General features: G+C 48.5%; 2 protein-coding genes across 2 annotated transcripts in view; one reads left to right on the plus strand and one right to left on the minus strand.

Moving 5' to 3' along the window:
* Positions 1-3690, minus strand: part of Tulp2 (TUB like protein 2) — a 30152-nt gene extending 26462 nt beyond the window's left edge. Inside the window, exon 1 of the mRNA XM_048443069.3 lies at positions 3564-3690. The gene's annotated coding sequence lies outside the window, so the exon portion shown is untranslated. The remainder of the gene's footprint in view (positions 1-3563) is intronic.
* On the plus strand, positions 1505-11840 carry Dhdh (dihydrodiol dehydrogenase). The gene is made up of 7 exons (XM_048443105.3): positions 1505-1667; positions 2188-2299; positions 3133-3296; positions 5663-5915; positions 8581-8705; positions 10864-11011; positions 11235-11840. Exons 1-7 carry the CDS (start codon positions 1578-1580, stop codon positions 11339-11341), a joined length of 999 nt encoding a protein of 332 aa, XP_048299062.1. The 5' UTR covers positions 1505-1577; the 3' UTR covers positions 11342-11840.
* Positions 11841-14412: the final 2572 nt, after the last annotated feature.

A 14412-nucleotide genomic window follows, 5' to 3' on the forward strand; every position in this document is an offset into this window, starting at 1 on the left:
CCCGGAACTGGAAGCTGCAGGAGCTCGCGTTTTCCGGAACAGAAATGTGACCCCCCCCCAAAAGGGGTCCGGTCCTGAGCCAGGAAGAAGCACAGAGGGGCATGGAAGAGGATTCTGTCCCTAACTCCAGGGGTCATAAGAATCAGAACCACCTGTCAGGCCTGTGGTCCAGGCCTGTCGTCTTAGCTGCTTGGGAAACTGAGGCAAGAGGATTATGTCAAGCACACAGTGACACCTATGTCAGGGAATGTAAATGAACTGTCATTTCTATCAAAGGGTTAAACAGAAATGGGAATAGTTATTATTCATGATTACAGTTAGATAACTATAGATTAACAGGGCTATGGTTAGATGTTGCGTAATCTTAGTTCAATGATTAATTAAAACTATGATTACTGATAGAATTCCTGTCTCACTAAATTGTGACTGAACATGCAGGTCAGGCAATGTTAAGTGAACCTGAAGAAAGGACAATGAAATTGTATTCTAAGAGAGCAGTACGTAGCGGGTATAAATGAGATGTCCTTTCTCTTCTCTCCAAAAGTTAAGTGAGATAAAGTTCCATCATTAAAGAGACTTGTAAAGACATAACTGGGGGTGGAGAGGAAGGGGCTCAGCAGTTAAGAGCACTTGGCTAGGTTCCCGGCATCTCTAACTCCAGTTGTAGGGGATCCCACCTCCCCTTCCTCCTCATGGCATGTATTTGAGGGTGCACCTGTTTGTATTTATGAGACTGTGCACATGCATGGTGCACAGAGAGGACAGAAGAAGGCATTGGATCTTCTAGAACTAGAGTTACAGATGATTGGGAGCTGCCCTGGGGGACTGGACTCAGGTTCTCTGGAAGAGAAGCCAGTGCTCTTCACTGCTGAGCCGCCTCTCCAGGGACTGAAACGTCCTCTTCTGACCTCTGCGAGCACCAGGTGTGCACATGCTACATATACATACACACATACATACAGGCAAAAAACCCACACACACATTTGAGCAACAAGAGTCCCTACTGGGTGTGTTCGCTTGCTTGATTGGCATGGCTATGCCCCCATCTACAGATTTTGCCTTGCCAAAAATACTTTGGGTCCTGAGATCCCAGACCAAATTCTAATGATAGCAAGACCCTGTCTCAAAATAAAAAGTAAAAGGGCACCTGAAAGATAGGCATAGTGATATATGCTTGTAATCCCTGCATTTAGGAAGCTGAGGCAGGAGGATTGCTTTGAGTTGAGGTCAGCATCCTGGGCTATATTCTGAATTCCAGGCCAGCAACAAAGTATGAAACTGTCAAAGGAGGGGGTGGGGCAGAGCACAGCATTGGAGAAATGCCTCTGTCTCTCTGTCTCTGTCTCTCTCTCTCTCTCTCACACACACACACACACACACACACACACACACACACACACACACACACACGAGACTCTTTTGTGTATCTAGAGATCAAGGTCTCAACCAAATCAGCCAAGCAGTGTGCGGTTCCATTGGCCCCGCCTCCAGCTTGCAGTGCAATCTATTCTTACCAGCCGCCGGGGGCAGCTCCTCACAGGCCGAAGATTCCAGACCAGCAGTGGAGAGCGGAGAGAATGGCGCTGCGCTGGGGCATCGTGTCAGCTGGCTTAATCGCCAGCGACTTTACGACCGTGCTGAGCTCACTGCCTCCCTCGGAGCACCAGGTGCACCTCCCTAGGGAGACCCTGGGGCTGAGGAAGAGGGGAGCCTCGGGTCTAAGAAGGTCCCTAGTCCCACGACTGAGACAGGAGGCGACCCTGAGAGGAGAAGGAAACGCTGAGGTCTTCTGATTCCCAAGGCCGGGAGACCTGTTCTCAGCGCACTCCTCCTCACCCCAGGCTACTAACCTGAGGTGCCTGAGGGTGATGAAGAGGATATTAGCTACCTGGAGAGAAGCTATTGTGCAGTCAGGGACTGGGCCTTGGCTCATGGGGACCTCATTTCCCTTTATATTTAGAGTCTTGCCATGTACCCGGGATGGTCTTGTCCCATTGTGTAACCTAGGCTAGCCTGGGCACGTCTGGCTTTCCCACCATCCACTTTCTCCTCCTCCCAAACAGGAGTATGTTCCCCAGCCATCTTGGAGGAGGCTGTCTTCTCCCTAGTTCAGTCTCTCCCATTGTCTGTCTCTCATCTACTTACCTCCTACAACGGCCCCACATCACCCTTTGAATCCAACACCAGGTGGTGGCAGTGGCTGCGAGGGACCTGAACCGGGCAAAGGAGTTTGCCCAGAAATACAACATCCCCAAGGCATATGGCTCCTATGAGGAGTTAGCAAAGGACCCAAACGTGGGTGAGTGGCCTGGACAATGGAGGTGGGCAGAGCTAGGCACAGCCTCTTGCCTGTGCTGTGGTAAATGTACACCTGACACCCGGCTGCGGCGGTGCAGTTCATTAATCCCCGCCTAACTGGCAGCGGTGGGTGGGCGGCACTTTGGAAAGGCTTGGGTTCAACTGGGGTAGGAAGCAGAGTTAGTAGGCCTGCCCTGGCCAAAGACCCGCTCAAACTGGTCTTAGATGCCAGGCTGCTAGAGAATCTGTTAAGAATTTGTTGATTTCACAGCACTGGGGATGGAATCTCACAATTTAGGTTCCTCAGAGCTGTGTCCTGTCACTTTGCTGAAAATTAGGCTTGGGTCAAACTCACAGAGCTCTGCCTGCCTTGGTTTCCTCTCTCTCTCTCTCTCTCTCTCTCTCTCTCTCTCTCTCTCTCTCTCTCTCTCTCTCTAGATTGATTTATTATGTATACCACGTTCTGACTGCATGCCAAAAGAAGGAATCAGATCCCTTTACAGATGGTTGTGAGCCACCACATGGTTACCAGGAGTTGAACTCAGGATCTCTGGAAGAGCAACCAGTGCTCTTAACCTCTGAGCCATCTCTTCAGCCCTGATTTCTGGTTTCTAAGTGCTGGCATTAAAGGCCTGGCTCCTTAGAGTTTTGGGACAAACCTCACTATGTAGCCCAGACCGGTCTCAAATCGGTTAGCCTCCTACCTCAGCCTCCCAAAAGCTTGGTAGTCTCTTTTCAACGAGAGGATTAGTTGAAGGCACCACTTAGTCCCTGAACGTTGGTGGACAGGCCTCTTTGGGCAGTGCTGACCCACTCTCCTTCCTTCTGCTGCAGAGGTGGCCTACGTCGCCACCCAACACCCCCAGCACAAGGCAGTGGTACTTCGCTGCCTGGCAGCAGGCAAGGCCGTCCTTTGCGAGAAACCCATGGGTGTGAATGCAGCCGAAGTTCGGGAGATGGTGGCAGAGGCCCGTTCTCGGGGCATCTTTCTTATGGAGGTAAGCCTGGAGGGCCCTTCTGACATCCAGACAGCCCAGCTGCCAGGACTAAACACAGTTGCCCAAGCTTGCACACAGTCAAAATGCCAAAGGATCAGAATCTCACTGTGGCCAGGATATAACTGAATCTAGCCTCTGTTGAGGCACAAACCCAAGTTCACTGTTCCCCACTTGAAGTGATCAATGAGGAAAAGTATTTATTCGGAAAGCAAGAAAACCAAGGAAGACAGAGGCCATTTGCTTAGGGCTTGCTGGTGCAAGACTTACCTAAGGAGTTGTGGGGAGGTGTGGCAGGCAGACCAGCGGCTCAGGAGAGGTCCACAGCACGCAGGAGCTTCCCAGAGGCACGGACTGCTGTTATCTGCAGGTCAATGCCGCTCTGTGAACTCGAGGAAGCCACAGATAAGAACAGTGACTCAGCCTTTGTAGATTCTCCCGGAAAAAGTTACATGCTGGCCCTGGTGCACAAACAGTTTCTTTCTCAGGCAGAACAGGAGACAATGAAGAGATACTTTCCAGAGCCCCATCCCCAACACAGTGGGAGTGACCTTCAAGGCCCTGCAGTTTTTAACGCATTTCATGACTCCAGGCAGAGATATCACCTATGGCAAAGCTAGTGGGTGACTAAAAATTTGCCACCAAACTGTGTGACTTCCACAGGAACAGGGTGGTAACTCACTTCTGTCGTCTTGGCACTGGGCAGGAGTCAGAGGCAGGGAGAGTAAAAATTCAAGGCTGCCCAGCATGGTGGCGAACACTTTTATTATTTCTTTCCTTATTTGGTTTTTCAAGACATGGTTTCTTTGTGTAACAGAACACTTTTGTTTGTTTGTTTGGTTGGTTGGTTGGTTGGTTTTTTGAGACAGGGTTTCTCTGTGTAACAGCCCTGGCAGTCTTGGAACAAGCTCTAGACCAGGCTGGCCTTGAACTCATAGAGATCCCCCCCCCAATCTCTGCCTCCTGAGTGCTGGGATTAAAGGCGTGAGCCACCACTGCCCAGCCCAGTGGACACTTTTAATCTTAGCACTGGGATCTTCATGAGTTCCAAGCTAGCTAGGGTTGCCAGATTGTATCTCAAAAAAAGGAAGAAAGAAAAAAATGAAAGGAAGGAAGGAAGGAAAGGAGGAAAAAGAGTGGATTTGTGGCTGGAACTGAAGAATTGGCTCCGAAGCAAGAACACTGGTTGTTCTTTGGGAGGGCCAGAGTTCAGGTGTGATCAAAGGCATTGGACTGTTTGCAGTCAGGGGATTTGCCGCCCTCTTCTGGCCTTTGGGGGCACCTGCATGAATGTGTGCCATACAGACTCACAAACTAATAAACAGTGCAAGTTTCCTTTAACCTCAGCACTCCGGAGGCAGAGGCAGGCGAATCTCTGTGAGTTTGAGGCCAGCCTGATCTACAATAGCTAGTTCCAGGACAGGCTCCAAAGCTACAGAGAAAACCTGTCTCAAAAAAAAAATTATCTTCAGATATATAGAGAGGCTGAAGCCAGCCTGAACTACATGAAACCCTTCTCAAACAGACAAAAAAGTCACCCAAAAGTGAAGCTAGCAGGCTTACATGATGGCTGTCATAATCCTTAGCAAATGGGACAGAACTCCCTCTGTTCTTTAGCATATGTATCGCATTTTAGGGAGAGAGTAGGAAGAGGGCTGGAGAGGGGGACACAGGCAAAGGCCTCTTTTCTTTCTTTGGAGATAGAATCACTCTACATAGTCCTGGAACTCACAGAGAAGCTCCCTTCCACGCCACGCCCCCTTGCCTCCTGAGGGCTGGGATTAAAGGTGTGCACCACCAGCCCACCAATACAAAGTTTTTTGAAGGGCTAGAGATGCTATCTCAGTGACTAGCCCATTTGGTTTGTTCCCTAACCCAAGGCTCTGGGTTCAGGCCCACTTGCCCAAGGCATGGTAATTTAGCCTACAGTGGACTTCCCCCACAGGCCAGTCTGATCCAGCTAGTTCCTCAATTGAGACTCACTTCTACTACTTAAAATGAGTTCAAAGCCAGTCTGAGCTACATAATACCCTACCTAAAAAAACTAAACAAAAATGTTTATGGGACAGAGATTAGTTAGAAAAGGTAACTGGGAAGATGGCCAGGTGTGGAAGGTCCAGGGAGGACCTTATGTCAGCATCTATAGGCTGTGGAAGGATAGAGGTGTGTTTTGGGTTTTGGGTAGGGTTTAGGATCCCTAGGAAGATGTGACTGATTACCTCCTGAGTTGTGATGCCTCCATATCCCTGGGCTCCTCTCTCTGGTTTGCAGGCCATCTGGAGCCGGTTTTTTCCTGATTTTTCCTGTGACTGATTACCTCCTGAGTTCTGATGCCTCCATAACCCTGGGCTCCCCTCTCTGGTTTGCAGGCCATCTGGAGCCGGTTTTTTCCTGCCATGGAGGCTCTGCGGGAAGTTTTGGTCCAAGGAACTGTCGGGGACCTACGAGTGGCTCGGGCAGAATTTGGGGCACAATTGAGCCATGTACCCCGGTCCACAGACTGGAGCCAGGCCGGCGGCGGCCTGCTGGACCTAGGCATCTACTGCGTGCAGTTCCTCTCTATGGTCTTTGGTGCGCAGAAGCCAGAGAAGGTTTCAGCCGTGGGAAGGATCTATGAAACAGGTACTGCGTACTCTCGGCTAGATGGCAGTAGGAGGCGTTCTCCCTCAGTTCTCCTGATCCCCACTTCCTCCCAGAAAAATCAGATTAGACAGCTGGAGGGACTTCCTTGAGTGATGCCTCTCCTAACCACGCACTGGACACATAAAGAACTACCATTCCCAGAACTGCCAGTGGCACATGTATACATTTAGCTGGTGGTTACCCCATGGCTTTCTGGGAAATGTAGTTCAAAGAATTAGCGCACCCTCAGAAAGGCCCAAAGTCTCCTTCAAAACCTGACTCCCAACCCCACCCTCCACACCTTTACCCTTTTACACAGGTCAGCTCTCCACTGGTCATGCACTGACACTCTCTCACGTGATCTGAGACTGGATTGCTCTATTTTAATTATTTGACTGGTCAAACGATATGGGTGTCATGGGAGTTGATGAAGAGTTTTTTTGTTTGCTTGGTTTTTTTTCTTTTTTGTTTGTTTGTTTGCTTGCTTGCTTTAGTTTATCGAGACAGGATTTCTCTGTAGCTTTGGAGTCTATCCTGAAACTCACTCCGTAGATCAGGCTGGCCTCGAACTCAGAGATCCGCCTGTCTCTGCCTCCCGAGTGCTGTGATTAAAGCTGTGTGCCACCACTGCCTGGCAAATTGAAATAACTGTTAAGAGCGCTTAAGAAATACAAACAACTAATAGTGCTGTGTATCTTTAATCCCAGAACTCTGGGAGGCTGAGGCAGAGTGAGCTATATGAGTTTGTGGCCAGCCTGGTCTATAAAATGAGTTCCAGGACAGCCAGGGCTACATAGAAAAACCCTGTCTTGAGCTGGGCAGTGGTGGCACACGACTTTAATTCCAGCACTTGGGAGGCAGAGGCAGGTGGATCTCTGTGAGTTCGAGGCCAGCCTGGTCTACAAGAGCTAGTTCCAGGACAGGCCCTAAAACTACAGTGGAAAAAAAAAAACACCAAAAAAAAAAAAAAACCCCAAAAACTCTGTCTTGAAAAACAAACAAAAAAAGACTTTTTATTTTATACATATGGGTGTTTTGCTTGCATGAGTGTCTGTGTACAACGTGCATGCCAGGTCCCAGGGAGGCCAGAAGAGGGCATGAGATCTCTTGGAACTGGAGTTGTGAGCTGCCACATGGATGCTGGGCATTTAACCTGGATCCTCTTAACCTCTGAGCTCTCTCTCCAGCCTCCTTCTCTCTCTTTTGAAACAGTTAATGGAGCCCAAGGCCTGAACCTGCTATGAACGGTCTAGCCTCTTTCCTGGTTTACTAATTTACTTTTTTTTAAAACGATGCTTTTTGCCTCAGCCTGCCTCTGCCTTCTGAGTTTAAAGGTGTGTACAGCCATGAATGGTGATGGGATTTGTTTTTTTGTTTGGTTGGTTTTGGTTTTTGGTTTTATGAGACAGGGTTTCTCAGTAACTATGGAGCCAGTCCTTGAACTCACTTGGTAGACCAGGCTGGCCTCAAGCTCACAGAGATCTGCCTTCTGAGATTTGGGATTGAAGGCATGAGCCACCACCACCCGGCAGGATTTTTTTTAAAGGTTATTTTAATTTGTATGTATGTATGTATGTCAGCATGAGCATATGCTCTGTGACCTTAGAGGTCAGAAGAAGGAATTGGATTTTCTGGAACTGGAGTTTTGGGCAGCTGTGAGCTGCCATGTGGGTGCTGGGAACTGAACCCACTTACTCTGGAAGAGCAGCAAGGCCTCCTACACACTGAGATAAAATTCAGATACCATACAATTGCTCTTTCAAAGTACATGATTAATTTAGGACATTGTAGTTCAAGCCTGTAATCCCAGCCCTTGGGAGACAAAGGCAGGAAGAGTTCATGAGTCCCAAACCAGCCTGGATTATACAGTGAAGCCTTGTTTGATAAAAAACAAAACAAGGTGGGGGAGCTAGAGAGATGGCTCAGAGGTTTAGAGCTCTGGCTGTACTTCCAGAGGTCCTGAGTTCAATTCCTAGCAACTACATAGTGGCTCACAACCATCTATAATGAGATCTGGTCCCCTCTTCTGGCATGGAGGTGTATGTGCAGACAGAACACTATTACTATGCATAATAAACACACAAACAGGGAAACAGGGACCAGGTGAGAGGGCTCAGCAGGTCAAAACTGTTTACCTTGGAAGCCTCAAGACCAGAGTTTGATCCCCAGATAGAGAGAGAATTTTCTGGACTCTTCTGATTTCTACACGTGTGTGCCTGTAATCCCGGCTCCTCAGGGAGTGGAGACAGGAGGGTCCGTAGGTTTATTGTCGAATCCCTAAGAAGGTTAGCTTGAGCCCAAACCCCAGAAAGTCTCACAAACCAATAAACAAAACCCAGAAAAAACAACAAAAACCAGGCCAAGTGTCTGGGCCAGGGGCTGGAGAGATAGCTCAGAGGTTAAAAGCACTGGCAGTTTTTCCAGATGACCCAGAGGATCCAGGTTCAATTCCCAGCACCCACATAGTAGCTCACAACTCTCTGTAACTCCAGTGCCTGGGGATCTGACACTCTCACACAGACACACATGCAGGCCAAACACCCATGCATTTAAAATAAAAATAAATCGTATTTTGGGGGGAAAAAAAAGTGTCTGGGCCAAGGCTGGAGGCCTGTGCAGTCTGTCCTGCGACCCTGCCCTGTGCTGACCTGCGCTTTCTTTACAGGTGTGGACGACACCGTTAGTGTGCTACTTCAGTACCCAGGAGGGGTCCACGGTAGCTTCACCTGTAGCATCACCTCCAACCTCCCCAACACAGCATACGTGATTGGCACCAAGGGCATGGCCCAGGTGAGCCACACATGTCTCAGAAGGCTATGTAGCATATGCAGCAGCCTTGGGGGGGGGGGGAGCTAAAGCTGAAGTAACCATCATTTGCTCTGCTTCTGAGACATTCAGACTCCTCAACCGCCAAGGGATGCGGTTTCGGCCTTAAGGTTATAGTCCCCTACTCTCAGGCCTTTGGTTTTTGGTGCCTAACTTCCCAACTCTAAACACATGCTCTGCCACCAAGTGACTCTCCGGCCCTGAGTTCTTTCCAGCTATATTTGCTACTTTCCCTAATCCTGTGACCAATGTCTGACAGAAGCATTTTAAGTGAGGGAATGGTTCGTTTTGGCTCAGGCTTACCCATCATGACCTGTCAGCCCATCATGGTGGGAAAGGCACGGAGGCTGAACAGCTTTGATCTGTAGCAATGGAGGCTGTACACACAGCTTGCTCACCATGCCAGTGAGGAAGCCGAGAACTTGGGTGAGCACCAAGAGTGGACATGACCCTTCAGGCCCACACTCCAGCCACCTCCTGCTGTGAACCATTCAGGTTCTAAACATCATGCTAGCCGGGCTTAGGACTTTCCAGTTGTCTCCAGACAATTTGTGTAGCACCAGAGGCCAGATTTTCTTGGATTCCGGGAATGCTGTTGCTAGACAGAAATCCTATTTTTTGGTCTGAAAATGCGGCTCAGTGGAAGACTTGGCTAGCATGCATGGTACCCTGCATTTGACACCTAGCTGCCAAAGAAAGGAGATCCTGTTGAGCCTAGAGGTTTCAGGGGGCACCACAGTTCCAAGCCATTCTGGGCTACAGAGGAATTTCAAGGACAGTCTGGACTACTTTGCAAGACCTTCAAAAATAAAAAGGAGAAAGAATCTAGAGACAGAGATCTAGCATTGCCTAGAATCCTCCAGTGAGGGCTGTGTGCATGACTCAGCAGTAGAGCACATTTTTAGTGTGAAGCTGAGTGTGTTTGATCCCTAACACATCAATGAAAAAGATGGAAAAGGGAGAAAGAAATCATATATCCAGCAAGTCAAACTATAGAATAATTTCAGCCCTTTGCTGCATTTTGAAGGACTTCTACCATCCCTCCCTCGTGTCCTAGCTGCCGTCCACCGTTTCCATTCTGTCCTGCAGGTGGACGTTCAGGTCCACCAGGTAAGAAGGAAGGTTGTCAGCGCTCTGCTTTGTGTGCGTCCTTGGAAGAAAAAGGGTCATTCTAGGGAATTAGGCTTAGCAAGAGCAGGGTACCAGCTTCCCGTGAACTGGGGACTGACTCCTCCTTGCTCTACGAGAGCTTTTATATTGTTACAGGATATACAACTTTTTGTTTTGTTTTTGGAGACAGAGTTTCTCTGTGTTATGGCTGTCCTGGAACTCACTTTGTAGGCCAGCCTGGCCCTGAATGCATAGCAATCCCCCTGCCTCTGCCTCCTCCTGAGTGCTGGGATTAAAGGTGTGCGCCACCACCACCTGGCAGGATTTTTACCGTTAGGCAAACAATTTCCACATACCCAACTCTTATCTGAAGCTGTTTGAAGGAACCATTTGTCCAAGCAGTTCTCAGCCTTGAGACTTCTAGGTTGGCCAAGTCCTCTAAGAACTAAGAAGCAAACATTTAAAGGAAAGGTAACAATCACTGAAGTAGTTCAAAGGCTAGGTAGGAATTCAAGCCAGAGGCAATGTCTCTGTGGGATCTCTTCTACATTCTACAGAAGGCATTGTATGGTGGCACACACTTGTAACATCAGGCTAAAGAATCAGAAGTTCAAGAACCTCAACTTCACTGGGAGTTGGGATCCAGCCTGGGCTGCATGAGCCCTCATCTTCAAGAGTGATGATGCCATCCTGCAATGTGGTCCTGGAGCCTTCATTACTTGGCCAGAGGAGGAGCTGGTCCTGAAGTCTAAGCTGGTTTTGATTGGGGGGGGGGGAGACAACAGGCAGGGTCTTACTATGACAGAATCATTGCCAAGGATCAGACTCATCAACCCCAATTCCGGCAGAAGGCAAGCTTGAACTTCACAAGTCGAATAAAGTCAAATAAAGCCTTGACTCTCAGGTGCCAGAGCTCCTCCCCGGGCCCACTAGGCATGCTTTCCAGAGTGGAGCCTGCAGCTCTGCTGGTAAGGGCTGAGTGGTAGTGGTAGGCATTGTTATCTTCCTCCAGATTTGCAAAACGTGGTGCCCAACAGAGCTGGTAGTGAATGGTGAGCGTAAAGAGTTCCCTCCGCCTGCCCTCGGGAAAGACTACAATTTTTTAAACGGATCATGCATGAGTTATGAAGCGAACCACATCCGCGAGTGCCTGCGTAAAGGTAAGGAGTGAAGGACTACAACCTGGGATCAGTCTAAGCAGAATATGGTGCTCCCTCCTACGCTGAAGCCCAAACATCTAATTTGGAACTACATTTCCCAGGATGCTGAGGGACATCCACCTGCTCAAATCAGGCTGGGGTTGGGGGGGCCATTTCATGAGAACTTCTGGGATTGTAGTTTTCTTGGTATCCAGCTTGTGGTTCCTGTGCTTTCTCCTCCCAGGTCTTAAGGAAAGTCCCGTAGTTCCTCTGGCAGAGAGTGAGCTCTTGGCTGAAATTCTTGAGGAGGTGAGGAAGGCCATTGGAGTCACTTTCCCCCAGGACAAATGATGGTGCTCCTGGGTTGGACATGGCAAGCAATAATGTTTCCTTCTTGGGATACTCTAGCTTGACCCTCATTGCTTTGGAGTTATTTTTGCAAAACAGCCCGAGTTTTCCCGTTGGAGACCACTGCTTTTCTGGGCTCTTGACAGTCGCTGTCCTCTTGATGTTCTTCCTGCACATTCTGTCACCGCCTGTCCTCAAACTCACTAGGATGCAGATATCTTTCTGTGTGCTGTGAATATGTTTTGCTCTCATTGGTTGATAAATAAAGCTGCTTTGGCCTATGGCAAGTCAGAATAGAGCCAGGTGAGAAATCCAACAGAGATACAGGAGAAGGGTGGAGTCAAGAGAGCCGCCATCCAGCTGCCCATGGATCAACATGCCAGCAGATCGATAATGCCACAGCCACATGGCAATACTCAGATTAATAGAAATGGGTTAATTTAAGTAAGAGCTAGCAAGTTATAAGCCTGAGCCATAGGCCAAACATTTATAAGTAATATAAGCCTCTGAGTGGTTATTTGGGAACTGGCGGGCAAGAGAGAAACTTACGGTTATAATGATTGAAAGGGTTTTATGGTTCAAGGGTATCTTGGGGATCTGGAACCAAGGAATCCCACAGCAATGCCGTGTAACAAACCTCACACAAGAGGTTTTATTGGGACGAAACCCAGAATGGCAGAACAGAGACAGCCGTGGACTGGGCAGAGGGGCAGGCTCTTATAGGGGCTGTCATGTATGCACAATGAGCTAGAGAAAGTACAGAGCAGTAAGAAATATTACTAGGCCATTAACCCTGGGTCATGGGGGTGGGGATTTTAAAGCCCCGGGTTTTGAGACAGGCCAGGGGCAGGATGATTCTCCACTGGCCTGTTACCCTACAAAGAGAAACCCAAAATAGCTTCGAAGGAATGTGGAATACCCAGTGGCTAGTATTGCCAGGTAACACTGTTCTGCTGGCTCTGTGTCCAGCCCTCTTCCTTTCCTTGAGATTGTTTTCCTTTTAGGGACTGATTAAGAGTGGGTGTGGCAGCAGGGTGTACTGGGGAGGCAAAAGCAGGCAAATCTCTGTGCGTTTGAGACCAGCCTGGTCTACACAGCAAGTTTTAAGCCATCCAGTTCCAATGTGAGCCCCTAGAGAGAGATTGGTGGGGGGGACTCAGGAGGCGGGGCGAGGGGGTGGGGAGAATGATGACAGAGACCCTGGAGCTGGAGAAATGACTCAGGAGTTAGTAGTCCTTGTTGGTCCTGATTCAGGTCACAAAGTGATTCACAACTGTCTTTAACTATAGTTTAAGAGAATCTGATGCATTCTGACCCCTGTGAGCAACCAGGCACACTGGGTACACATCCATGCAGGCTGTAAATCTCACACCCTGGGACAAAGGGCTGGCTGAGGTGCCTATTTCACATAACAAAGCCGACCTGGCTGTCGGGTTCTCCCAGCATCCCTCAGTCCCTATCTGTTGGTGGTGGGGCATGGCTGGCACACCGTGCCCTCTACCCTGAACTTTTCAGCCCAGGAGCTGGGCTGCCCTTCCCCCAGAGGCTCTTCCCTGTATAATCCAGACATTTGGGTTCCTGCTATTTTGTACCTTTGCCTCCTTGGCTGTTGTGTCTTAGTTCCCTCTTTCTCTCCTCCTCTCTCCTCATGACCCAGGTCAGTACAGTCTTGTAAACTCTGGACTTTCCCAGCCGTCTCTGCCTCTACTTACACCCTACGTTTTAGCTACAATAAACTTTCTCCTCCACCATACCTATGAGGAGTCATGTCCTTTCTTTTTTTTTTTTTTCATCCACAGACAAAACACTCATATATACAAAATAAAATAGATACATTTTTTAAAAATTTAGCCAGAGTTGGGTGGTGGTGGTGCAGGCCTTTCATCCAGCACTCAGGAGGCAGAGGCAGGTGGATCTCTGTGAGTTCAGGGCCAGTCTAGTCTGCAAGAGCTAGTTCCATGACAGGCTCCAAAGCTACAGAGAAACCCTGTCTCAAAAAAAGAAAACAAACAAACAAACAAAAGAAGTACGGACTTAGGCTACACTGTGTGACTCACTAGGCCACACTACTGCTCCCACACCGAAGTTTGTTGTTATTTAATTTTTTCTGTTGTTCTTGTTGTTCTTTTAAATTTTATTTTGTTTTGTGGGGGGGTCGAAGGGGCAGAGGGTGAATGTGAGGGGATGAGAGATGAGTAGAATCAGGGCGCATGATGTGAAATTCACAAAGGATCAATAAAAAGTTAAAATAAAAAGAAACAACGACAAAAAACCCTGGTGCTAGGAGGGCTTTTTCAACATAGGACTAAAGCCTCTTGACACCTAGAGTCTTGACTCCTAGATGAGTCTACCTTCTCCCAGGGCCCCTGCCACCCTAAGAAGGCTGATAAATTCCTCCTAGTATATTTCAGAGTATGTTCATGCCTGTTGCTACTTCATACTCTGAAGGTTTTCTTTCTCTCACTCATTTTTTTCCCTTTTCTGTTTTTTTTATATTTTTCTTATTTTTTATTTATTTTTTTCATTTGTTTTTGTTTGAGAAAGGGTTTCTCTGAGTAGCCCTGGCTATCCTGGAACCCTGATTTGAGACCAGGGTGGCCAGTGCTGGGATTAAAGGGGTGCGCCACCACCGCTGGGCCCTTCTTTCCTTTTGAGACAAAAGTCTGTTTTGGCCGTGCAGGCTGACTTCAGATTCATAGCAATTCTGCATAGGGCTTCCATGTTCTGGGATTACAGGGATGGGCCACATACTAGGGTCTGTCCCATCCCCTTCCTTTCTCTGTTTGTTTTGAGTGAGGGTCTCACTACAGAGTTTTATCTGGCCTGCCACTCCCTAGGTAGACCAGGCTGATCTCAAATTCACAGAGGTCTGCTTGTTTCTGGGTTTGGAAGCTGGCATTAAAGACGTGGTAGCCTCTGCCTGTTTTTGATTTCTGAATTCTTAATGATGCAGCCCGGACTCAAACTTTACAGTCCAGGTTTGCCTCAAATTCTTTGGCAATCTTCCTGCTTCACTGTCTTCAGGGCTGACCTCGCCCCTGTTGGGCTATCACCTTCACCTGGTTTTGTTTGTT

Source organism: Myodes glareolus, chromosome 24 (assembly GCF_982192425.1).
Source record: "Myodes glareolus chromosome 24, mMyoGla1.1, whole genome shotgun sequence".
In the NCBI taxonomy this organism is placed as follows: domain Eukaryota; kingdom Metazoa; phylum Chordata; class Mammalia; order Rodentia; family Cricetidae; genus Myodes; species Myodes glareolus.

Excerpts from the sequence above, each read along its gene's own strand:
- Dhdh (XM_048443105.3), top strand. The coding sequence starts at position 1,578 with ATGGCGCTGCGCTGGGGCATCGTGTCAGCTGGCTTAATCGCCAGCGAC. Across the intron at positions 2,300-3,132 it reads AGCAAAGGACCCAAACGTGG|AGGTGGCCTACGTCGCCACC; the intron begins GTGAGTGGCCTG and ends CTTCTGCTGCAG. Across the intron at positions 8,706-10,863 it reads GCACCAAGGGCATGGCCCAG|ATTTGCAAAACGTGGTGCCC; the intron begins GTGAGCCACACA and ends ATCTTCCTCCAG.